The sequence below is a fragment of the Phalacrocorax carbo genome, chromosome 22 (assembly GCF_963921805.1).
Source record: "Phalacrocorax carbo chromosome 22, bPhaCar2.1, whole genome shotgun sequence".
Taxonomy (NCBI): Eukaryota; Metazoa; Chordata; class Aves; order Suliformes; family Phalacrocoracidae; genus Phalacrocorax; species Phalacrocorax carbo.
In genome coordinates, this window is record NC_087534.1 from 8,083,752 (window position 1) to 8,108,132 (window position 24,381).

Below are 24,381 nucleotides of genomic sequence, written 5' to 3' on the forward strand. Positions count from 1 at the left end.
CAGCCAGCCCCACAGATGTGCGTACAGGGAAGAACTGCTTTTTCAAAGCCAAGTGTTCACCAGTCCCAGGTAAGACAAACCCCAGCACTTGCAGCTCCGACAGCACCCGGAGCCAACCGGCCCGTGAGCCTACCAGCGTCAGCCCTGGCTGCACAGCAGTTTTTCCAGCAGGCGCCTGGAAACATGGCAGGCAGCAATCAAAGGGCAGGTCAGCACAGCGCAGGAAACCAGGCTCCCATCTGGCAGGCAGCAAGCGCATTTTGGTGCCTCAGTGTGAAAGATCCCAGGTCCTGCTTTTCAGCAAGGCATGCACCACAGAGGCCGCGGTTCCTCTTGTGAGAGCAGCTACATGCCTTATGGGGTCCTGGTGAAAAATGCTTCTGAATATTTATGAACTCCTGAAACGTTGCCATTAACAAATGCAAAACAATTCCCAGAAGGTTGTTTTCAGCTTTGTATTTTATATAACAGGAAGCATGCAATGACTAAGAGGACAGAAAAACACTGAAGCAGCTGCCCTCAGCATGCCGCCTCCCCAAACAAGGCAGGATTCTGCAGAGATACAAATCTGTTATCTCCACCCTGATGCATCACCAGCACCAACCCTGCTGTTTCCTAACTTCGTGGGGTTTTTTTTTTGTTATGCTTTAAAAGTAGTTTAAAGAAGAAAAACTTGCACCGCATGCTGTAATTCATTTGAGCTTCAACTAAAGTACTTCTGGTGGCAGAAATGATCCTGACTATATTTGGAATATTGATACAACGTGTAGCTTTCTTCAGTAGTATAATTATTTCATTTCTTAGTGTCCAGACATTCACTTCAGTTTGACCTTTTAAAGCAATTTACTTCAAGAGCTACTGAGAAAATTAACTGTAGTTAAAGAAACTCTGAAAGCACGGCCTGTGCTTTTACCCACAGGGCTCAGCCTTGTCAGTGCAGAGGGCAAAGGGAAGAAGAAAAGCCTCTAGAGCCACACAAGCATGCGAAGCTACCCAAGTTAAAATTTTATTGGAAACACTCAAAAGCTCTAGTAACAAGATTGCCTCAGTACAAATATAGATTTAAATGCATAAACTAAACCAATCAAAAATCTATTCATGATTACTGTACATTAGTGGAATATTACTCTTGGCTATGTGAATGAAAAGGAATGAAAGCTGAGTTAGGAGAAACAGGTCTAGAAACAAAAGACAATCTGCCCAGGACCCTGTTAGAAAGAGGTTCTTCTTTCTAACGCAGGCATCCTCTAAGGAGACAAAACAAAACTGAAGGCCCTCAGGCTTTGAGGAGTTCAGTTTCCCCATGTCTATTTACACTTTTAGTCACATGGTCACAGCATATAATCAAGTCCAGTTAACAAACTCTATAGCTTCTGCTTGTTCCTGAATTCCAAGGAGGCATTCACAGAGTAGCTGAGACCTTCACAGGCTAGAAAGAGCAAAGATCACCTTCCACCTCGCAAAGCTCGGCAGGATAACTTGATACATGGACAAGAATTTGCTTAAACTAAATCCAGCTGGAAGCAACTTCACTCAGCGTCCGTTGACTTATAGTGATCATCATCCACAGTGGAGTAGATGTGCCCCTCGCTGCTAAGGAATTCAACGGCTTGCCTTTGAAGGGAAAAAAGAAAAGCAACTGGTAACTAGTTCATATCAACGCCTTTCGCTCGGGGATTTCCCATTTACAGACCCCAACTCTACTGCTCCCTTCCGGCTTCTGCAAGGAAAGCTCTCGGTGGCTCCACCCTGTGAGAGTTGAAGTGCTGCTCCGCCAGCCAGTGGGAACAGGGAGCTCCACCAAAGCCACGGCAAAGTGCTCCCACAGCAGCCTGCTGACCCTGCCTCCTGCCGAGGGGAAGGCCACCACGCTCACCGCTTCCCAGGCGACAGCAGCACTACTGCTCTGCTTCGAAGAGGGCAGAACACAGGAAGATAACGGATGTTAATTACTGTCTTTAGGCCTTACTGTTTTTCTAAGTCTCAGGGAGGAAAAGCTGTAAGAGACAGCAAAGGGAAACAGAACAGAAACAGCTTATTCCCATGGTTTGATCAGTGTGCAGGGAGCAAGGTAGTCCTTGAACAGGAGAAAATACTGCTGAGGCACTGCAGTACTCTCAGGTGCCTACTACTTTGTTACTAAACTGTTAAACAGCTTGTTCTGAAAACAGTGAAGCATTTTATCACCCCTTCAACGGACAATGGCTCATTCTAAGCCGCTGAAGGCTTCAGAAACTCTGGCTCACTACTGCATCCCACTGGGAACATCGGACATTACTAGTGCTGTCGAGCAAGCAAGGATCTGGGCTTGCCCACTGTTTTCCTCTCTGTCTTTTTTTATCAAACTCCAGGAAGGACTGCCTGGATTTCCAGAACATCCTTCATTGCTACACACTTACCTGATTGTTGACATGCTCATATTGTGGAGCTGAAATTTCAACTCTTGAAGACTCATACCCTCTGGGATAGTGCAGTTTTTAATCAAGTTCAGCACCTGCAAAAGCAAGAACCACCATTAGCACACAGCTAGGCTTCTCTGTCATCGATGGACAGCAAGGTCGAGGAAGAACTATCCATCTTCAAAGAGAAACTGACCTTTCATTTCTTTGTCCTACATCACACCGCAGCAGCCTCCGCTGAGGCTGCTATGCTCCTGGAGAAGCTGCTTGCACCTACCTGACTCTGATGCGCTGTGAGTCCATTCAGCGTTAGGCTGCCACCTCCTCCAGAGCCTCCCATGTCACCTGTCGCAGCAGAGGAAAACGACTGAGGCACTCTCGATGGCAACTGAAATTAGGAGAGTAAAATTGCTGTGGTTACACAGGCTGTCACAAGCCCCCAGCATTAAAGACTCAGAGAGACAGTAATTAAAAACAGATTCCCAAAAGAAACTGCTGGGAATAGACTGCAATACAAACTCTCTCCAAGGAAGCCAGGACTCCTGTTGCATCTTCACTGTAGCCCTCCAACAGCTTCAAGCTTTCCAGCCTCACAACTGCTATACAATTCCCCCAATGAACCAAGAGGTCCATCTCTCTGGGAGGTAACCAGTAACCCAGTAAGGGCCAAGACAGAATCAGGATCTTCAAGTATGTACATACCATACGTTTTTTTCCAAGGATCATATGCGCATTGACAATCTCTAGGATGTGTGCAGTGAACTCATTCATATTTTCCAGAGGCACGATCTTAAATGCCACCAAGCTTTTCGTAGTCTTCCACAGAATAAAAAAAAAAAAGCAAAGAAAAAAATTAACATGACAGCAACAGAAAAATACTTAACAGCCAACCCAACCATCCTCTCCAGGAACAGGGACAGTGGCAGGTAGGAAGCTTGACTGCACATAACTAGTCCAAAATTTTCTGACTTACATCTTCATATGTGAATTTGCAAGACAATGCAGACAGGGTAACATCTCTTTCGAACTGGCTGGTAATTAACTGCACTTTAATGCATGCACCATTATTTGAATATTTATTCACATATGTAGTTATGACACAACCACATCACTTAATACGCTACAAGAAGCATCTCCATTAACCAGAACCTGCTCTGAGCTCTACAGTACCATGAACCTGGTGTCCGGTACTCTGTTCTGCTGAAAACACTGCACCGATGAAGAACGGCCTTTTAACTGGGCCCTCTGTCCTCTGCATTTAGGAACAAGTAAAGTGTCATTAAACACAGCCCTGGCAAAAATACTGAAGGATTTGTCCACAGGAAAGGATGAGCAAAGACCACAATTAAGCAGATATTCTAAAGGGAGCCCACTAACACCGTGCCAGGTCACCAGTCCTTCACGCCACTGTTCCGGCCTTGTGACCTGAGGAGACAGACACGGGTAACATCATCTCACCTGGAAAAAACGAAGATGACCAGTTACTTTTACGTAAGTTCCTGGAGGTATCATAACGTTCTCACCACCTGCCCCCTAACAGAGAGGAAAAGGAGAAAGGAAAGTTTTGCTGACTCGCGTTTCCATTTCTCATTTATCACAATAAATGACTTGGGAAAGGAGGCTTATCTCAGGCAAACACAACAGCACACATTCCTATGTCCAGTAACAGTAGTAACCGTAAATGAAAAACGGAGAAAAAGATATTTGCTCATTTGAACACACTGTACACTTGAGAGCAGTCAAAGCTGGCTGTCTGCTCTGCTGTCTCTGTCCACTTCTGAGAGGTCTTCACAGAGCAACAAGAGGAAAGAACCTTCAAATAGTAAAGTAGTTCAGCTATTGAAGTTAGAATCATAGAACCATTAAGGGTGGAAAACACCTCTGGGATCATCAAATCCAACTGTCAACCCAACACCACCATGCCTCCTAAGTTGGCTAGGGGAACGGAAGCAGTCCAGAACCTTTCCTGAAGTTACAATAAACTTGCAGTTGAGCCACAGAACGTCTGCCTAGCTCTCTCCCAAAGTTGTTTAGCTAAACTCAGCTGTCTGCCTTCAAATACGTTATAATAACACAGGCTAGCTTTGAAGGCATGCTATACCAGCAGTGAGAATTATCAGCACTTCAGGAGGTGTGCATCAGAAAACAAAACGATGTTCATCAGTACATTGCTTTGCCTCAATTGCTGAGCCACACAGAAGAATCTCTGTTCCCTCCCTCTCCCTGTATTTCTACACAAAGGTACCTAGCACGCACCTCTCCGTCCAGCTGCATGGTAACAGCTGAGCTTTGGCAGCTAAACTCTTAAAAAACTATTCAAAGTGATTCAATGTAGAACCACGTATGAATTATAGAACAGGAGAAGGGTCATGTAGAGCACCAGTGATCTCTGCTACAGAAGCATCTCTCTCGGCTTTCAGAGGCATGTTATTCCTAAAGCACTCTTCGGAACAGCCACATCTTTTTGACAGGTTTTCTCTCCTCATTGCTCCCAAAGCTTTTAAAGAAACGCATCCATAAGGAATAGTGCTTACATCAGTATCGACCCACTGCCTGACATCCATCGGGGCTGCCGTCATGTCATCCACTTTGTAGAGAATGTTTGTCGGTGCTTTCTCAGAGTGCCGAATTATGCCCGTAATGGTGACCTGCGTCAGGAGAGGGAAGTTTGCCCGGGAAGGCCCCGGACAGGAGCACGGGTTACCCGCGCCTTCCCCCGGCGCCCACCTGGATGACGTCCATGTCGTGGATCCGGAAGTTCTCCTCCACCAGATCGGTCACCATCAGCTGCGACACGGTGCAGGGCACGACGTTCTGGGAGCGGATTCTCTGCGAAGGGCGGTGGGGCCGTCAGCGCCGCCGGGCAGCGGCCGCCCCCTGCCCGGCTCCGCTCCCCCGGCCCCGGCCTACCTGCTTCTTCTCCGCCTGGGTGCCGGTGGGGGAGCCGAAGCCGCCCGGGGCCTGCATGTAGCCGCCCGCAGGTCCCGCGGTGCTGTACCCGCCGTCGAAGGTACCTGAGGGGGGGAGAAGGAGGGCCCGTGAGGCGGCGGCGGCGATGCGCCCCCCGTCCCCGCCGCCGCCATCACGCGGCGCGGCGGCCTCTGGTTCCCCCCTCCCGCCTTCGGCGGGGCCGGGCGCCCCCCCCGGCCCCGGCCCCGGCCCCGCCGCCGCCCCGGCCCGGCCCCGCCGGCGGCGGCCTGCACCTTGCCCACTCCACATGGCAGCGGCAGGACGTCGGGCGCCCGCCGGCCCGCGCGCACCGCTCCTCTGCGCACCACCGGCTCCCGCCCAATCTATGGGCACCGCTCCGCCTCCCAGCAGCCAATTGCGACCTTCCGCCTTCCGGCTCCTTCCAATAGGGGGAGGCCGCGCCGAAGCGGCCGGTGCCATTTTGAGTGTGGGTGCTGCCCGGCCGCGCTGAGGTGAGGGAGGCTGCAGGGCAGGCGGAGCCGGGCTGTGGGCGGGACGGGACAGGCCAGGCTAGCCTAGCCTAGCCTAGCGTAGGCTAGCTTGGCCAGGCTTGCGTTGCCGACCTGAGCTGCTGGCCGGGATGCGGGCCGTTGCGCTCCTCCTGCTGTGCCCGCTGGCCGCCGCCCTAACAGGTGAAGGGAGCAGCCGGGTGGGGGGTCCCGGGCGGGGGGTCCCGGGCGGCTCCGCATCCCCCGTCCCGCTAAGCCCGGCATCTCTCGGTGGCGGCAGGGCGCTTCTGGCACCTCACCGACCTGCACTGGGACCCCGACTACGACGCGGCGGCGAGCGGCGGGCAGGTGTGCCCCTCGGGCGGCTCCCGGGCCGTGCCCGCCGCCGGGCCCTGGGGCAGCTACCTCTGCGACGCGCCCTGGCGCCTCCTCGCCTCCGCGGTCCGCGCCATGAGCAGCCGCCTGCAGCAGCCGGACTTCGTCCTCTGGACCGGGTGAGGATGGGCCGGGCCGGGGTCCCGCCGGGGGCACTCGCTGCCCGGCCGCCCCAGCAGCGGCCGTCGGACAGGATCTGAACCTGCCGGAGGCGGGTCTCCTCGGCTCGCGTCCTGCAGTCCTGGGGGTTGAGGGACGGTGTCCACCTCTTCAGAGAGCTGCTCCTCCCAGAGAGTCGCCAAATACTCCGGGAGCTGGCAGGGGGGGTTCTGGGGTCGTGCATTGCTCTCGGGGTGTGGCACCATCCTGCCTGCTCTGAGGGTTGCCGGGGTTTGGGTGGCGGAAGGGGCAGCCGGAGGGCCGGGGCCTAAGGAGCTTGTGGGACATCCAGGGCTCTTTACCTGGTAACCATTTTGGCGAGGTTTGAGCTAAGGATGTGCCTCGTAACGCAAAATGGAAGCTTGGGGGAGAGCGTAACTGTGATGAGGCCTCTCTATGCCAGCAAGAGGCTCCCAACAAGCCCCAGCAGTGAGAAAGGTAAGGAAAGGATCACAATTCGATATCCTTCCTTTTCTTTTTAACTGAGGTCAGCCCTCTCTGACTTCACACAAGCTCTGAGCACCTGAAACCCTTGGGGGAATGGGACGTGCTCTCTCTGTTGGTGCACCAAATCCTGCCTGTTAGAGGCAATGGGAGAAGAGCATTGCAAAACAGTCCTGCGGCATTTCTTTAAACTGTGAAGAGGCACCTGGGAAACTTGGCTCAAAAAGAGGCTGTTTTGCTTTAAAAGTATAAAGAACCTCCCCAAATGGAGCGTGTTTTCTCCTAGTATGGTCTCCAGAAGTGGGTACCCTACTCCGCAGGAGGCTTCATTAGCACTTACAGACAGTAAAAGTTTTATTTTGCTGATTATTATAAGTATATGCGTCCTCTTGTAATGTTTGCTTTTCTTCTAACAGTGCAACATCAGCCTGTAATCTGTAACCTCCAATCCTGGTTTGCAGTGCTGTTGCCTGACCCCATGTTTTCATTTTCTGTCTCTGCAGATGATTGTTCCTGCTTAGAAGTAGTTATTGGTCCTTACAACTTTATGTTGATTTTTCTTCTTCCTTCAAACTGTTTCCCCCGGTTCTTTGACATCATTTTGAATTTTGATCTTCCTTTCTGATGGGCTTGCTGACAGCCCAGCATCATCTAGAAGTGCCATAAGTATATTAGTGAAAACACAGAAGCGTTTGCCACATTTTTGGAGGCAGACCTTGATGATCAGTGCCTTGCTGGAGGCATTCCTTAGTTTCATTTTAATGACGGTTGTTATCCTGTGTTCAAGCAGTTGTGTAAACAGCTTTGCTTCGCTATTGCTAATCAGATGTTGACCTGAGATAGTAAAATGCTGTTCCTTGCAATATTTCCAGGCAGCTTTAGTGTCTTATTAAATGCACTGAGGCAGAGTGAGCGTCTGCTTCGTATGCTTGTGTATAGATTTTCCAAGGTAGAGCAAAGTAGAGCTGGTTTTCACGTTCCTTGAAATTCCTTCAGTCCCTTGGCCAGTCAACATAGTGCTGGTTTCTGCCCCAAAAGCTTTGACTTTATTTTTCCAGGAGGCAAAAAGAGAAGTAAGCAAGTTTCTCTGCCTTGCTTATAACTTTAAGCATATGCCCTGTTAGTCACAGATAGTGACAGTGCTGCTTTTATTTTTCTAGAGATGATACTCCGCACGTCCCCAATGAGAAGCTTGGAGAAGAAAAAGTTCTGTACATAATAAAAAATCTGACTACTCTGATAAAAGAGGCATTTCCAGGTAGGATTTGAGGGGATGAGAAGGGGAGAGGAGCACAGAGTCTCATGGGAAGAGCTTACCAGGGTGCAGACATGACAGAACTGGGAAGGTGAAAGGCACAGAAGGGCTGTGGTAGATGGGCCTTGTTTGTCCTCTCCCTTGCTGCTGTATGGCCTGAGGCATGTCTGAATTGAGGCGTCTGATGCATGTTCGTTGTTTCAGGCTAACTCACTCAGAAGAGAGGAAAATAAATTTTTCTGTAATTACTCCTTAAGACAGAAAAGGTTGCAAGATTTCCTCATGCTTAATCCATGTCAGCAGTGGGGGAAGGAGCGTTATTGATGGTGAAAGCTCAGTGATTCATCTGTAAGGCTGTGGCTCTGGGGTGGCATGTCCCGAGGAGTGAAGGTCTTTGTGGCGCTGAACGCCCAGTCAGTGAAACCACATGGCTATGGTGTGGATGATTTGCTTTTGCAAAGCTCAAGCCATGCTGCTCTTTCCAAGTCTGTGAGTGCCTCAGGGATCTTTGGTGCTGAGGAGCTCTGAAGCAAGCATGGATTCCTCTGGGCCTCCTTTTATCTGTCTCTAGATACTAAAGTCTATGCAGCAATGGGCAATCATGACTTCCATCCTAAGAATCAGTTTCCAGGGAAGGAGCACAGGATCTACAACCGAACAGCTGAACTGTGGCATCCCTGGCTGAATGATGCTTCCCTTCCTCTTTTCAGGGCAGGTATGGCACTGCTGGCACATGCTGGCAGCACTCTGGGGAGATGCAGGTGGTTAGGAGAATACCACAAATAGTCTTTCCTGCTTCTATGCTCAGAGCAACAGTATTTGTAGAGTATTTGCAGAGGAAGGGTCCAGTTTAATGCTGATTTCTTGCACTGAGTTCTCCTGCATGCAAGAAAATTAATTTCTTTACGCTTTAGCCTCTCCTGCTTTCCTCAAGTTACTGGAAAGTGTCCCTACAGAGAATGCAGAGTGGTGAGCTTCAGTGGAAGGAAATAAGACCTTTCAGGAAAGCTGCTGGTGTAGGCCAGCACTGTGGCTCTCTGGGGCTGCCCAGCTCCTGGTGCTGCACACTGTCCTCGTGCAGGGTCTCCCCAAACCTGGAGAGGCATAAGCATGACAAGAGGCACATGGGGGAAGAGTCACTCCGAATCCCTATCCTGGAGCAGTCAGAGCACTGCTGGCACCTTGTCCAGACGGTGACTCTGCTGCGGCTATTGCCAAGGAGAGCTGACAGGGATGGAAACAAAGGGCTCACAGCAACCAGTGTGACCAGACCTCCAGCTCTGTCCCTGCCAGCTGCATTTTTCAGGAGCTTTCTACAGTGAGAAGCTGCCCAGCCCAAGCGTGAGGGGGCGAATGGTTGTCCTCAACACCAATCTGTACTATGACAAGAATGAGGTGACAGCTGCTGAGGAAGATCCTGGAGGACAATTCCAGTGGCTGGAAGAAACGCTGACCAATGCCTCTAGAGCAGATGAAAGGGTAATAAATGAATAAACAAACTTTGTAAAGGGCTTCTCTGAGCCTGGAAGCTCTTCTCGCTCCTGCTCTCCCTGCTGTGCAGTCACAGCAAGCCAGTGCTCCGTGGGAAGCGTGGGCTTTGCATTCAGTGCAACTCTTTGCTTCTGTAGGTCTACATCGTGGGGCACGTCCCTCCTGGCTTCTTTGAGAAGAAACGACACAAGCACTGGTTCCGAAGTGGCTTTAATGAACAGTACTTGAAAATTGTGCAGAAGCACCACAGAGTGATTGCTGCCCAGTTCTTTGGGCACCATCACATGGACAGCTTTCGGATGTTTTATAATGATAGAGGTATCAGTTCTGGCCAGGCAAGCATTTGCACGATAGCTCTGCCACCCCCAGGAAATCATGGTTAATGAGAGTTTTCAGTGGCTGTTAGCTGAACGCAGCTGAGAAGCCAGAACAGGCTTGTGAAATGGTCTGGTCAGCAAGAGATAACAGTGGTTCTGACCACCACCCCCAGCCTGTAGCTCCATCCTTCCTTCCTGTTTACCCTCAAACGTTGTAATTTCCCCTCAGTGCCTTGTAATGTCTTGCCCGCTCCCTACGGATGGGTTTTGGACATCAGCTGAGACGTAAGGGAGCTTTTGCGAATCTTTGGGTGCTCTGGGTCTCCTTTGCTGAGCATGGTTCTCTTGCACACCCTCACTGTGAGAGTCTTTGACAGCAGTGGAAAGCCCATTCTCAGCTGCAGCAGACCCATGTTCAATCCCCGGTGCTGATCTTTGTGCGCACGCTGTTGTAACTAGGGTTGGTGACAAAGCTGCTGTTTGTAGTGTGATCGGTTCTGGCGGCACTCGCTGCAGCGTGGGCAGGGTGTGGTACAGGCCAGGGTCTTCCATTCATGGGTTGTTTTGCACTTCTCTTAAGGTTCTCCAATCAGTGTCATGTTTGTGGCCCCTGGAGTGACTCCTTGGAAAACAACATTACCTGGAGTGAACAATGGAGCCAACAACCCTGGGATTCGGGTGATCGACTACGATGTAGACACCCTTGAAGTGCTGGTAGGGGATCCCCATGTGCTACATGCTGCTGTTTTAGGAGTGTGCTTTAATTCCTACGTGTGGCTTTAACAGGCAGGACTACAGGAGCCGGGTGGCTACGCAGGGGAGGACCCCAGCCAGGATACTGCAGCCTCATGGCTAGCACAAAGACTTAGTAAGAGCGTCAGTGAGTGAAGGCAAGGCGACCGCAGTCAGCTGGCGCAGGCTGCCTGCTGGGAGGAGTTCCCCAGGGTGGTGCAGGACAGGCTTTGTTGTGTTCTTCGTGGCTTTAGCTAGTCTCCTTTGACACTTGCTTTACTACCCAGGTAATGTAGATTGCAGGACTTCTCTGTGGGGACTGACAGGCTTCTCAAACCCCTCCAAAAACTTTTAACCATCTAGAAATTTATTTGGGTCCCCCTACTTGCTAATTTGATTCATTTGTAATGGGTCTGAATGTAGGTGAATTGTAAGGGCAGCTTCTGCCTCCTCTGTCTCTTATTTGCAAAGAGGTAGAGGATGGGGTGTTTGTGCCTTTCTTTGCAATGTCAAGCAGAGAAAAGCCATCCCAACATCCCTTACAGAACAGGCCGCCTATGTGGGGAGTCTGGAGGCTCTCACCAGCAGTGCCTGCCCCCAGGTCCACGTCTCGGCACACAACACCTGTTGGGAGGCAGCTCGCCCCAGCCAGGCAGGGAGATGTGCTGCCTGCAGCGACTGTGCGCCTGTGGTGCCGCACACCAGTGTCTGCTGATCCCATCCCAGGCGAACACTTCACGCGAGGCCTGATCCTTTCCTGATTCGTCCTTGCTCTGTTCTTCTCTCCCTGCAGGATATGGTGACTTACTACTTGAACCTAACTCGTGCCAACATGGTGGCCTCAACACAGGAGGAAGAGCTCCCAACATGGGAGGAAGAGTATAGGCTGACGGAAGCCTTCCAGGTCCCTGATGGCTCGGCACGCTCCATGCAAACGGTGCTGGAGAGGATATCGGAAGATCCACGCTATCTGCAGCAGTACTATGAGTTTAACTCCGTCAGATATGACCTCAGCCCGTGTGAGGAGGCGTGCCGCGTCGATCATGTTTGTGCCATTAGGGAAGTTGATTTTACAAAATACAATGAGTGTGTTAAAACCGGCAGCTCTGCCTCTGCCATCATCAGCGGTTGGTTTTTATTATTTTGCTTGCTCTTAGGACTTCTGAGTCCCCTGCGAATGCTGTAATGACAGAGCAAGAGCAAATGAAGAGAGCGCATATGAATCAGCAATCATGAATGCTTTGGCATTGAGAACTTATTCAGAAACCAAGACAAAATCAGTGCCTTTTACATGAAGCTCTGTGATGTCGATTTGAAATCTTCTAGAAAAGCTTGCTGAATTGGGAAAGGGCAGTGATTGCTACAAAGTCTTTGCACTAAGGAGTGTGTCTCCCCTCTGCTGTGACGTCTGAGGTCATCTCACGAATCAGGTAGAGACTAGGCCTCCCCGTGAACTTCAGCCTACGGTGGATGAGAGCTGTGAGCTGCCACATGCTCCAAGAATTCTGCTGCCGGGTGCGTTCCTCATGTTGGCACAGGCTTCCCTTCTGGAAGGACCGCACAAAGGTCTTGTTTTGGCCCTGTATGGCAGCAGCCTTGCCTTCAGCTCAGGAGCAAAGCCAGGTGGGACTAGTTCTTCCTTTCACAGCGTATGAACTTGAGCACATCTGGGCCGTGACTTTCACATGTCACTGCCCAAGGTGAGCTTCCAGGGTAAGGAGCTTGATTATTATTATTTTTTTAAATTTTTATTTTTTGTTTCCCCCAACTGCTGATCATAAACAGCTCTGCCTTTCTGTGATCTCTTAACTCACACCCACGCAGTTTCTTCCTTAGCTGGGCATTGCAAGCTGACCTTGGCCATTACAAAACACTGAAGGCGCGTTGGTGCGCGGTGGGGTGCCCACCAGGCAGCCGCCATGGGGCGGGTGCCCCGTGTTGGAAGAGGAGCGAGGGCGCAGGGGGAGTAGCTGCCTGCGGCGCTGGGGCTTTGCAGCGTGGTTGGTATTTATCAGAGCGTGTGCCTAAGTACGCTGGTTTGGGCTGGGATAGAGGTAATTTTCTTCACTGTAGCTGGTACGTGTGTTTTGGGTTTGGTATGAGAGTAGCGCTGATGGCACGTTGAGGTTTTAGTTGTTGTTAAGTAGCGGTTAAGTGTCCCAAAGTAGTGCCTACACTAGTCAGGGACTTATCCAGCCTCCCCTGCTCTGCCAGGGGCACAAGAAGCTGGGAGGGGAGGGGGCATTGCTGGGGCAGCTGACCCCACACTGTATGATGTCATGCTCAGCACATAGAGCTGGGGGAGAAGGAGGAATGGGGGGGATGTTGGGAGTGATGGCGTTTGTCTTCCCAAGTCACAGTTATGCATGATGGAGCCCTGCTGTTCTGAGAACGGCTGAGCACCCGCCTGCCCGTGGGGAGGGGTGAAGGAATTCCTTTGCTTGTGTGCGCGGCTTTTGCTTTTCATTATATTATTATTGTTATTACTATTACTGTTTTGCTTTGCCTATTAAACTGTCTTTATCTCGACCCATGAGTTTCCTCACTTTTACCCTTCTGATTCTCTGGCAGTGAGGGAGCAGCTGGAGGGGCTGAGTTGCTGGTGGGGGTTAAACCGTGACACCAAGCAATGCTGCGGCTGCCCGAGAGCTGCTGTGGTGGCTGTGCCGGCGCACTCAGGGGTCCCAGCAAGCTCAGTGCAGGGGGCTGGTAATGCCTGGGGCCCCCTCCCATGCCTGGGGCCCCCTCCCATGCCTGGGGCCCCCTCCCATGCCTGGGGCCCCCTCCCATGCCTGGGGCCCCCTCCCATGCCTGGGGCCCCCTCCCATGCCTGGGGCCCCCTCCCATGCCTGGGCCTGCAGGGCTGGCCCTGCACCCCTCTCCCCTCCAGCCCCTTCACTAGCAATCCCCACCGCAAACGCAGGCCCGGAGGGAATGGGTGGAGACGCGTGGTGATTCTGGGCGTTGCCGTGTCCTGAAATAGTTATGTTTGGAAGAGGGCTACAAAGCTGTCAGTTCCCAACCCGGCATCTTTGATTGCTGTTGATCCCCTGGTTTGTTTGGTGGCAGCCTCCCCGGTGGGGGTTACAGGGAGATGCGTGGTGGGGTGCTGCAGGGCCTCGTGTAGGGCTGCAGGTGCAGGGGGGTGGCCTGCGGGGGGCCAGGGGGCCAGCACTGCAGGGTGTGGGGGATAAGTGTCAGGCGTGCTGACACCCATGGCTTCACCAAGGGAAGATCATGCTTGACCAACCTGGCAGCCTTCTGTGATGGCGTGACTGGCTGGGGAGATGAGGGGAGAGCAGTGGGTGTTCTTTACCTCAACTTCAGAAAGGCTTTTGACGCTGTCTCCCATCACATCATCACGGACAAGCTGAGGAAGTGTGGGTTGGATGAATGGGAACTGGCTGAACAGCAGAGCTCAGAGGGTCGTGATCAAGGGCACAGGGTCTGGTTGGAGGCCCATAACTAGTGGTGTTCCCCAGGGGTCTGTGCTGGGTCCAGTCCTGCTCAACACATTCATCAATGCCCTGGGCGAAGGGGCAGAGCGTCCCCTCAGCAAGTTTGCTGGTGATCCCAAGCTGGGAGGAGCGGCTGATGTGCCGGAGGGCTGTGCTGGCACCCAGCGAGGGCTGGGCAGGCTGGAGAGCTGGGCCCAGGGGAGCCTCAGGGAATTCAACAGGAGCCAGTGCAGGGCCCTGCCCCTGGGGAGGAACAGCCCCCCGCACCAGCACAGGCTGGGGGGGACCTGCTGGAGAGCGGCTCTGCTGAGAGGCCCTGGGGGTGCTGGGGGGCAGCGAGGTGACCCTGAGCCAGCACCGGGCCCTTGGGGCCAAGGGGGCCAGCGGTGTCCTGGGGGGCATGGAAAGGAGTGTGGGCAGCAGGGCGAGGGAGGTTCTCCTCCCCCTCTGCTCTGCCCAGTGAGGCCACTCTGAGGTGCTGCGTCCAGTTCTGGGCCCCCCAGTTCAAGAAGGGCAGGGAACTGCTGGAGAGAGGCCAGCGGAGAGCTACGGAGGTGATCAGGGGCTGGAGCATCTCCCTGGTGAGGAAAGGCTGAGAGACCTGGGCTTGTTCAGCCTGGAGAAGAGAAGGCTGAGGGGGGATCTCATCAATGCTTATCAATATCTGAAGGGCGGGTGTCAGGTGGATGGGGCCGGGCTCTTTTCAGCGGTGCCCAACGCCAGGCCAAGGGGCCACGGGCACAAGCTGGAACACGGGAAGCTCCCCCTGAACATGAGGACAAACCCCTTCCCTGTGCGGGTGCCAGAGCAGGGGCACAGGCTGCCCAGAGAGGCTGTGGGGTCCCTTCCCTGGAGACATTCACCCCCCGCCTGGCCGCGGCCCTGTGCCCCTGCTCTGGGGGTGCCTGCTCCAGCAGGGGTGGGACGGGGTGAGCTCCCGAGGACCCTTCCAGCCCCGCCAGTCTGGGATTCCGTGACACGCCGCTCCGGGATGTGATTTTTCTCGCGAGGGGGAGCAAAGACCCTGCGCGGGTCGCGCCGTGATGGGAGGGTCCCGGGCCGGGGGGCGCCCCCGCCCGGGAAGGGGCGAGAGCGTCCCCGCCCCCCACCCCGCGGCGGCGGCGGGAGCTGCCGGGGGCGGGGCCGGCGGGGAAGCGGCGCTGTCCGTGTGGGGCCCCGCCCCACCGATGGCCGCCCCGCCGCGGTTCGGGCCGCTGCAGCTGGCGCTGGCGGCGGCGGGGGCGGCGGCGGCGGCGCTGGACGTGGCCGCCGATGGGTGGGTGGCGGCGGGGTACGCGCGGGACGGGCAGCCCGGCTGGGCCGCGCTGGCCCTGGCCCTGCTGGCCGCCGCCTCGGTCGCCACCCAGGCCTGCAGCTGGCTCTGGCTCCGCGCCGACCCGCCCGCCCTGCGCCCCGCCGTGCCGCCGTGGCTGCTCGCCGCCCTCCACCTTCTCCAGCTCGGCTTCTTCTTCAGGTGCAGTGCCCCCCCCCCCCCGCCCCAACCCCGGGCGCCCCCCCGGTACCTCGCGCCGCAACCACGGGTACTCCCGGCAGCCCCCCGCCCCGGGCACCCCCCGGTAGGCCCCGCCCCAACCCCGGGCACCCCCAGCGTCGCTCCCGCCGTCCCAGGCTGCCCCCCTCGCCCGTCTGCTGCGGGGCAGCGCGGGCCTGACCCCCTGCAGCTGCTGCTCTGCCTGGGAACCCCCTTGGACGTGCCGACACCTGTGGATGGGGGGGGGGCGCGTGGGCCCATCTCGCCCATCCCTGGGTGTTGGGATGTCCAAGGGCCCCCCCGGGTTGGAGCCAGGTGGAATCGCCTCGGTGGGAGCCACCAGCATTCCTCCAGCTGGAGTTTCCCACCCACGTCCTAAAGCACCAGCTTTGCTCAGTCTCCTGGTGCTGTCACCGCTGCCGGAGGCCTCCTGCCAAACCGGGCCAGGAGTCAGAGCCCGCAGGTGCGGTGGATGCTCCAAACAAAACCGAGTCTCTTGTCTTGTCAAGAGTCCTTCTCTCTCCTGGCTATCTTGGAAAGCGGCACAGCTGTGCCGTGCCTCCCGCTGGGGGAAGGAGATAATCTGGCAGCATCTGTGAAGGATGATGCTCTGCTCGGTTTCACACTTGGGCATCACGCAGTGCTTGGCTTAGGAAGGGGGGTGTGTGCTCTGAGCACAGATCAGAGTGTTTTAAGTTGTCCTGCCAGGGCAGCATGAGGACTGGGGGTGCGCTGCGTCGCCACCCAGCAGCCCCTCACTGCTGGCCGGGTCCCCACACAGGTGCCTCTATGCTCTGAAGGTGGGCTGGAAGGTGTGCTGGGCGAAGGCGGAGGAGGAGGAGGAGCAGAGCCGCATGGCCTTCCTCTCCCATGACATCAGCATGCTGCGCCTCTTCGAGACCTTCCTGGAGAACACCCCGCAGCTCATCTTGCTCCTCTATGTTATCTTGCGGACAAACAAGGCAGAGCCCTCCCAGGGTGAGGGGTGTGGGGCAGGGGAGAGGGGCTGCGGGGGCGCAGGCTTCAGGTCAGAGCAAGCTTGGATGGGACAGCCCGCGTGGGCTGCCCAGGGGCTGCAGGACTCAGCAGGATGCTTTGTCTGTCCTTGCTTGAGGTGTCATTCTTCTCCAAGGCCACTCCTTCCCTTGACACACAGGAGAGTGGACCCCAGTCCCGCACTCGCGTGTCCCAGTGGACTGTGCTGGGCTTGGGGTGGGAGGGTTGAAGTGGGGTGCCCTAAGTACCCCAGGAGAGGCTGAGGGTCAGGAGAGAAATCGGGAGCCTGCTGGGGAGGGGGAGATGCTGTTGTGGGTGCAGACGGAAGGTGGAGCACAGGCCACTGATGAGTTGCTTTGGTGCTCATCCGGGGGTGGGCAGCAAGTGCCACCGCAGTGAAATGGGAGCCCAGTCACATGCTGGTCGGGTGGAGCCAGTGCTCCCCTCCTGCCCGTGTGGGATGGGAGCTTCCCTGCCTGGGGACAGGCTCTGCAGAGCTGCTCAGCCCCGTCGCTTCTTCCCCATCTCCTGGGCAAGGCTGGGCACCAGCTGCCGCCTCCTTGGGGAGGACGGAAGGCAGGGGGAGAGACACAGGTGCTGAGGCTCTGACCCTCTGCGTGCGAGCTGGTGGGAAGCTCATTTTAGCAATGCTGGGTGGGAGGAGGCTTGAGCTGGGCTCGGCCCTCCTCAATCTGCCCTCAGCATCTCCGCCCTTGTGTTTGCAGGACTGGGGCTCTGCACCGCGTTCCTGTGCGTGACCTGGTCTCTACTGGACTACCACCAGTCCCTCCGCTCCTTCTTGCAGGACAAGTACAAGCTAAGCCTGGGCTCCTCCATCATCTACTTCCTGTGGAACCTCTTCCTCATCTGCCCCCGCATCCTCACGGTCACCCTCTTTGCCCTGCTCTGGCCCTACGGCATGGCTGTCCACTTCCCGCTCGTGTGGCTGGCGATGTTCCTCTGGGTCAGCCTGCAGGGCACAGACTTCATGGAGTCACCTGGCGCCGAGCAGCTCTACCGGGCCATAGTGGCCGTGATCCTCTACTTCAGCTGGTTCAACGTGGCGCAGGGGAGGACGCTGTACCGCAGCATCATCTATCACGGCTTCATCCTGGTAGACAGCATGATGCTGGCCCTGTCCTGGCTTTGGTGCCGGTCCCCATCTGACAACGACTCGTACCTCGTGCCAGTGGTCTCTGCTGCCCTGCCCTGCTATCTGCTGGGGCTGGTGCTCAGAGTCACCTACTACAAGTGGCTTCACCCCAATGTGTGGGCGCAGCAAGAAGGTGGCTATGACGAGGTGGATGCCAACAGGGGGAGCGATGGGCTGGGGTTCTGCTCGCTCTCGGTGCCACACCTCGTAAACAGACGGATGCAGTGGCTGGCCCAGACACAGTTTTCCATCCCCCGGCTGGCGAGGCAGTGCTTCCTGAATGGGGCTGCTGCTGTTGAGTCAGCTGTCTGAGGCCGGCTCCTCCAAAGTGACTTGCCAGGGAGATAGATTTGCTAGTCCTGCTCCCGGTTCTGCACCCCAAGGCTGTTGTTTCAGGCAGCTGGACGGACTTGGCCGAAACCAGGGGTGATGTGCTAGCACCCGGCGAGGCACATGGCACAGCTCCCATGGCTGCGCCCTCAGGGGGAGCCATGGTGTTCGTGGGTTGTCCAGCGTGTTGTGGCTGCACTGCCATGGTCATCTTCTTTTGTTATTTATTATTAGCTTTTTTAAAAAAAAAAACCAACAACCAGGAAACAAAAAGTCCCCACGGGTCCATTCTCTCTGTCTGTACCTCTCCTGGGGCTGCTGTCGCTGTGGGCACGTGGGGAGGGGGGTGCTGGTGGGGGAGAGTTTGTTCCCTCCCTGGCAGCAGCTATCGGGGCTTTCTGTTTCCAGCCAGGATTTTCTTCCTTCTCCTGTTTTGCTCTTGTGGTCAAAGAGGACCCGTTATCACCGTGCTCAGGGAGGGGTGGGGAAGGAGGCAGGGATTCCCCTGCGCTAGGTGGGCGGGAGCAGTGGGGTGCCTGCGCCCTGGGGGGGTGTTGCAGGATGGTACAGGGGGCTGTGCCCCTGCCTTGGCACAGTGCTTTGCCCCTTCAGAAACAGGGACGCACGCTCCAGTGTGGCCTCGCCATGGACAGAAACGTTGGTTCGGCCCTTTGCCTTGTTTGCTGGGTCCCTTCCTGCTTTTCCCTTCCTGCTGCAGGCCACCCGCTGCGTCCCAGGCGGGGCTGCCCCCAGTTTGCTGCCAAAACCCGAGCAGGCCCCAGAATGGCCCTGGCTCTTCTTGCTGTTGCCCAGCCAGCAACCACGGCCCATCCCGCTGCCACGGCGCTGGCTCTTGGCCCGTTCCCTTGCCTCTGGCCCCTGCTCCCAGCAGGACCCTGTCCCAGGAGGGGGACCCCGCCCCGCGGCAGGGCAGGGGAGGCAGGCGGCTGCAGCTGGAGGCGTCTCTGAAATGCTTGTTTCACAGCTGTTCCTGCACCAAGACAAGCCCGTGGCCAAGGACAGGGGCAACACAGCAGAGGGTGGGAGGAGGGCCGTTTGTTGGGCTTGTGCAAAAGAAGGGAAGGGAGGGTTTGTGTGGGACTGTTGCAGCACCGTGGGCCTCCCCTGCACGCACAGCAGAGCCAAGGAGCCCCAGCCGCTGGCTCCCGCGGAGGCCCCGGGTCATCGGGGTCTCAGCAGCTGCCTGTGCCAGTGGCTGCGCTGCGACCTGCGGCGCCGCTGCCCCAAACGCCATCAGTGCCACCAAGCCCAGCCCAGGCTGCCGCGGGGACCAGGGCTGTCAAAAAAACAGGCTGAAGCAGCAACTATAGAAAATATTTTATTTTTTTTCCAGTTCATAGGATGGTTCCCATTACACAGACGGGCAAAGGCTCTGCAGCCAGCAGCGCCCAGGGCTCCTCTGCTGAGGGTCTGGGATGCAGCGAGGGCTGCTGAGGCCACTGGGGGTCTGGCTGCTTTCCATGAGCACCAGCACGTTCATCTCACCCAGGGTTCCTGGAGGCAGCAAATATTAGTGGATTAGGTAGTTGCGTTTTTTTTGTTTTTTTCTCATGCCTCCACAGCTGCGGCGGAGCTGGAGGGGAGGCCCGCAGCACCCAGGCTGGCTCTGCTTCCACGCCCTAGGCCAGCAAGGCTGTCCTTCAGGCATTCAGGTTTGTTACCAGTTCAGCTACAGCCAGGTCAGGGATAACAGAAGAGCAGAGCCAGATGAAAAAAATCAATGCTTGGAGAGAGATGCTGTTCCTGCCACATGAGAGACAGGAAACATCTTAAATTTAGCCAGCAGAGGGAAAAAAATAAAATAGCCAGGTCAACTTTTATTAAACACAGAAATGTACCATCAAGCCCCTGTTATAAAAGTACTTTACATACATTCAAGGACCCATCATATAAATAGTATGAAATGTCACCGGCTGCAAGAGTTCTGCACGCAGCTAAAATTTTGCTGACATCTTAAAATTTCCTTAAAACTCCTGAAAACTTGAAGCAAAGCCAGCCAGCTGCTGGGTACCTTGGCTCCAGCACACGCCGCAAGTGCCTGGGCAAAACACATCCCTCCCCACGCGGGCCAGCACAGCTCTCTGCAAGATGCTTTGGACATTAGTGAAGCAAAGGGGCTGCTCAGCCACGCCGGATGGGGCGAGGTTAAGGCACAGGTTTTAGTCAGCCAGCTGGAGTAGGAGACGTGCTCCAAAGAGACTGTTCCACAGGCTGGGATGTCTCCCACGTCTCCCAAGTCCGCTTACAGGAGACCTTTGGACGGGTTGGGGCCCCACAGAGATGCTCAGGATCCAGCAGAGCCTCCTCCGTGACTGCAAAGCAGTCCTGATCGTCTGGTAACCGCAGACCCTGGGAGCAACAGGTCGCTGCTCAGCTGACGCAGTAACGGCACTTCACAGAGACCCCAGATGAACTGGACTCTTCGTGGACACAGCAGAAACGGAGCCGTAGCCCTGCAGCAACTGTCCCTGCTCTGCACAGGGCCCACGCTGCTGTGAAACACCAGCACACGCCTACACGGGCTGCCCCAGCCACATGGGAACACCCAGCAACACACCTGAGCTCTCCCTCTTGTGTACGCGGCTGATGGGAGAACATTCCCCGCGGGCTCCTGCTCCTCTTCAGACCCAGCACGGTCCCAACTTGCTCCAGCAGCTCTGCTGGGCCAGCAGCTGTGCGAGGAGCAGCAGCTGTCAGGGCAGCCAAAAGGCAGCCCCTCCACTGGGCTGTCCAGGACACCCATGGCAGAAATCGGCTCCTCAGATTTTTCTAATGGGACAAGAGGCCACGCTGCTGGCAGGCAGCAGCTTCTACACAGGTGGCACGCTCCTGACGCAGAGGTCCTGGGGAAATGTGCAGACCCAGAGCGTCTGCAGGAGCTCAGAGCACATTGCCAACACCTAGCAAGGAGCTGGATGGAAGGCAGACTGCTTGGACTCCTGTGACCACCTTGGAGAAAGACAAACTCCTCTAATTAAAAAAAAAAAAAAAAGGCAAAACTGGAGCAAGGAACATGCGAAACAGAGACCTCTGCGTCCAGTCCTTCACCTCTGGGATCAAAGCCCTTGTCCTAGGCACCTTCTCCACAGGGGTGACGGGACAGTGGCACAGACGCTCCCAGGGCACAGCAGAGCACGTGCTGAGCTGGCCCAGCAACTCCCCAGCACTGATGGAAATCACTCCTCATTGACAAATGCCATGGAAGGAATGCAGCAAACGCATCCCCTGCTTCTGTGGGCATGGCCTGAGTGGCTCAGCGTCCTCCCTGAAGTGACAAGCTTTCAGACCAGTCCCCCGTGGGTCTGAGATGGGTGATGCTGAGCTGGAGACCAGAGACCTGGAGAGGTTTGGGCGCAGGGGCAGCCTTTGGCTCAGCAGGAGCAGCAGAGGTGTGCGGCGGGGTGCGGCAGGCATCTGGCACCTGCTGATTTGGTGCCATTGGGGTACAGGGAGGAGGCAGATACCACTGAACACAGCCTGACCTGGCACAAAACCAGCACTCCGTGCCAAGCCCCCCATCTCCAGCTGGCTGTTTCTGGCTGGTGGCACTGCAGGTCACTGACTCCAGCCTTTTTTTCCAAGCTGGTAGCAGAAAAATCAGTGTCACCATCACCCCCAAGGCCAGTATGCTCCAGGCTGCCAAGTCACAGTGTCTTAGAAAATTAAGTCCCTCTTAACGAGGATTTTGTTTCTAACTATGTAGTTAGGCTAATGCAATGAAGAATACAAGAAAATTGAATCTGATTCTACTAAAAGGAACTTACTCTCACAAACAGAGTCAGAAAGCCGAGGTGAAGGTTAATAACCCTTCTTTGTAACATTTGTGAGGATTTAGGTTTCTCAAATTATTCCTTGTCCAGACAAGGACCCTGTTCAGATCTAAGCAGTCTGCGACAGCGTTGTGCCGTATCTAATGTTCATAAGCAGTTTTGTTTTCCTTTCTAGGGAAAACCAGTGGGATCTGCCGTCTGGGTCACAGATAGCTGGAATCCAACCATCTGCCCGTTAACAGGGCTTGTGCACACACTGACGAGGAGCCACCAGGATCAACTCAGAACACCAACACTCTCCTCTGCCAGGAACCCTCGTACCCCTGAAACATTCCCTTCTCTATTTTCCAGTAATCCCATGTGGAGGAAACAACATAAGGACATTGTAATTAACTGCTTTGAACACCCAGGGAAGGAGAGAGGACACATTTCACAGCAACAGAGGTATTTTTGACATTTTCATTAACATTTCCTATAGAAAAAACCAGCTCTTTTTGGCTTTGCAAAACAAGGGAGGTTCAGCTCTGCCATCAGTATTTTTCTATAAAAATAAGGTTTTGTGTTTACTTGGGTTCTACATCTAAGTTGAATAGAAAGGAGAAGGCTCTTACAAATACTTCAGCTGTTGTATCACCCCCTCCCTCTGGAGACTACCTGCCAGAGGAATTCAGCTGGCTTCTCTAAGCCTCTTCTTCAGACAAGCTCTAGCTCTACTGAGTCTAGTGCTTCTTCATACGATGCCTTTGTACCTGGCGGGGCCCGTACTCCTGAGGAAATAACCTGGTGTCATGTTTTACTGTACAGTTTGCATTAGGTTTGTTTTCTTCATCAAGCTGAAAAGCGAGTCCCCAAACGTGTGAGATTTCTGCCTCCCCAGCGGCGGAAGGAGCTTGCAGGAGCTGCAGCCACACCTTTGCCCCAACTTCTTACAGGAAGTCTAACTCGAGGGCTTGGTGAAGGGACACGAGATCTGCATGGTTTGTGATCCTCCAGAAAGGCATGTTGTGCTGTAAGAGAGAGCGGACAGAGGCAGGTTTATCGGTGTGATTTTACAGCCAGGTGGGAGCAGCCAAGGTGCACCTGCAGGGCTGTGCAATACAGCATTTGTGACAGCACTGACTGCATGCACCGTGTTCAGGAAGGGCTTCAGCCACATGCACATCAGTATCCAAAGTCTATCTTATCTGCACATCTGTTTACGGCAGGCACTGGCACTACCATGTGCTTTGCATGCTCGTGATGGAAACCTCAGCGCTCAGCTGCGAGCTGCTGCTTCACCCAGGAAAGCCTTCCAAGGGCTCCCAGGGAACCTGTGTCGATGATGCCTCCGGCACATGGCAGACAGCGTGAAGCACGTGAGGCGACGTCCTGACAGGAATCTATGCACTCCACTGCCGTCAGCATGACTGACTCGCCTGTCCAGGCCGGCCCACATCACCCAAACTGCTCCTTGTTTGTAATTCAGACTAACAGTACACGCTGTGTACTGATCTGACTGCTGGCAGCCGAGTCCTGACTCCCTCCATGCTTCTGAGAAACCACGTTACCCTAACTGACAGCTGCATGCTATGATCAAGACATGCTGCATCAAGGTACTGTTTTACAGGGACACTGTTATACACAATCCTTAAGAATGAAACAGAAACTTTAAACACCAAGGAGTCAGAAAACTCCCCATCTTAACGTAGTGGAAGATCCCTTGCATCAAAGGCAGTTTCCTCCTGGCTGCCCCTGGTCTGAAGAGTTCAGCCCTGGAAAGTGTCTGCAGATGACGACCACTGCAGTAACATCCCTTTGCATCCAGCCACATGCCACCTCTGCAGAGTCAGAAACCCACCTGCTTAGCTGCAACCTCTTCGTCACGGCCATCTCCAATTACCACATAGGTCACCTTCTTTCCAAACCGAGACACGATCCTTTCAAAACAGCTCTCTTTACCTGCCAAAGACAATCCCACTATAATAAGCGCTACGCAGAGAGTAACAGAAGCCTGAACAAGTCCCTTCTTCCCAGTACAGAAACACATTCTTGTTCTGGGAAGGGGGCAACATCCAGTTCAGCTCGAGAGGCCAAAAGCCACCACTACTACCCAGCCAGCTGAACCACAGCCGCCACGGGGGCTGCTCAGCTGCAGAAATTGTATTTCCTGTGTAAAAATCCCAGCTAACCCGCAGCAGACGCCTCAGTGCCAGGCACCCAGCACAACTCCTTACCTATTTTTGTAGCACTATAAATATTTTCAATGGGAAACACCTCGCCCAATCCATACAAGAGAACTTTGGCAAGAGCTGGCACCAGTTGGGTGGTTGTGATCAGGATGTTCACACAGTTTTTTCTAAAAGAAGAAAAACATTTGTAAAAGCGTATCTCTGGCCAGTGGTGCTGAGGCCTGCTCTGGACAGCTCGCGTGGCTTTCCAGAGCGCCCCGTGCTCTGTTGTCCTGCTTTCAAGAGGCTTTTTAAGCCAAGATTTTGATGAGTGGTTTTTGCTTGTTTCTTTTTTGTTTTAAACAGAAATTCTCTGGCAGAAATGCAATTTTGTGAGCACAGCTCTATTAAAGGGACCTCCTT

At 54.6% G+C, this 24,381-nt stretch overlaps 4 protein-coding genes across 7 annotated transcripts in view; 2 read left to right on the top strand and 2 right to left on the bottom strand.

Annotated features, from left to right (window-relative positions):
* Window positions 1-982: 982 nt before the first annotated feature.
* On the bottom strand, window positions 983-5,752 carry RPA2 (replication protein A2). The gene is made up of 9 exons (XM_064471523.1): window positions 5,603-5,752; window positions 5,310-5,413; window positions 5,127-5,228; window positions 4,934-5,047; window positions 3,858-3,932; window positions 3,102-3,215; window positions 2,677-2,787; window positions 2,400-2,494; window positions 983-1,614 (listed from the first exon to the last, which is right to left on the bottom strand). The coding sequence occupies exons 1-9, from the start codon at window positions 5,616-5,618 to the stop codon at window positions 1,530-1,532; spliced, it is 816 nt and encodes a 271-aa protein (XP_064327593.1). The 5' UTR covers window positions 5,619-5,752; the 3' UTR covers window positions 983-1,529.
* A 48-nt stretch (window positions 5,753-5,800) lies between these two features.
* SMPDL3B (sphingomyelin phosphodiesterase acid like 3B) lies at window positions 5,801-13,120 on the top strand. Of its 2 annotated transcripts, XM_064471521.1 has the most exons (8): window positions 5,801-6,001; window positions 6,099-6,312; window positions 7,957-8,054; window positions 8,623-8,766; window positions 9,358-9,530; window positions 9,680-9,860; window positions 10,440-10,573; window positions 11,385-13,120. In XM_064471521.1, the coding sequence occupies exons 1-8, from the start codon at window positions 5,950-5,952 to the stop codon at window positions 11,775-11,777; spliced, it is 1,389 nt and encodes a 462-aa protein (XP_064327591.1). In that variant the 5' UTR covers window positions 5,801-5,949; the 3' UTR covers window positions 11,778-13,120. The 2 variants fall into 2 exon arrangements, with proteins under 2 accessions (XP_064327591.1, XP_064327592.1); XM_064471522.1 differs by lacking the exon at window positions 5,801-6,001 and having other exon boundaries at window positions 6,169-6,790.
* A 1,889-nt stretch (window positions 13,121-15,009) lies between these two features.
* On the top strand, window positions 15,010-18,290 carry XKR8 (XK related 8). The gene is made up of 3 exons (XM_064471250.1): window positions 15,010-15,523; window positions 16,323-16,519; window positions 17,263-18,290. The coding sequence occupies exons 1-3, from the start codon at window positions 15,093-15,095 to the stop codon at window positions 18,000-18,002; spliced, it is 1,368 nt and encodes a 455-aa protein (XP_064327320.1). The 5' UTR covers window positions 15,010-15,092; the 3' UTR covers window positions 18,003-18,290.
* Window positions 18,291-22,256: 3,966 nt separating this feature from the next.
* The window catches only part of EYA3 (EYA transcriptional coactivator and phosphatase 3), a 57,712-nt gene continuing 55,587 nt past the window's right edge, over window positions 22,257-24,381 (bottom strand). For all 3 annotated transcript variants that reach the window (XM_064471393.1, XM_064471394.1, XM_064471392.1), the window contains 3 exons: window positions 24,025-24,146; window positions 23,649-23,749; window positions 22,257-22,818 (listed from right to left, as the gene is read on the bottom strand). In XM_064471393.1, coding sequence (XP_064327463.1) covers window positions 22,738-22,818; window positions 23,649-23,749; window positions 24,025-24,146 — 304 coding nt within the window. In that variant the 3' untranslated portion in view covers window positions 22,257-22,737. The remainder of the gene's footprint in view (window positions 22,819-23,648; window positions 23,750-24,024; window positions 24,147-24,381) is intronic.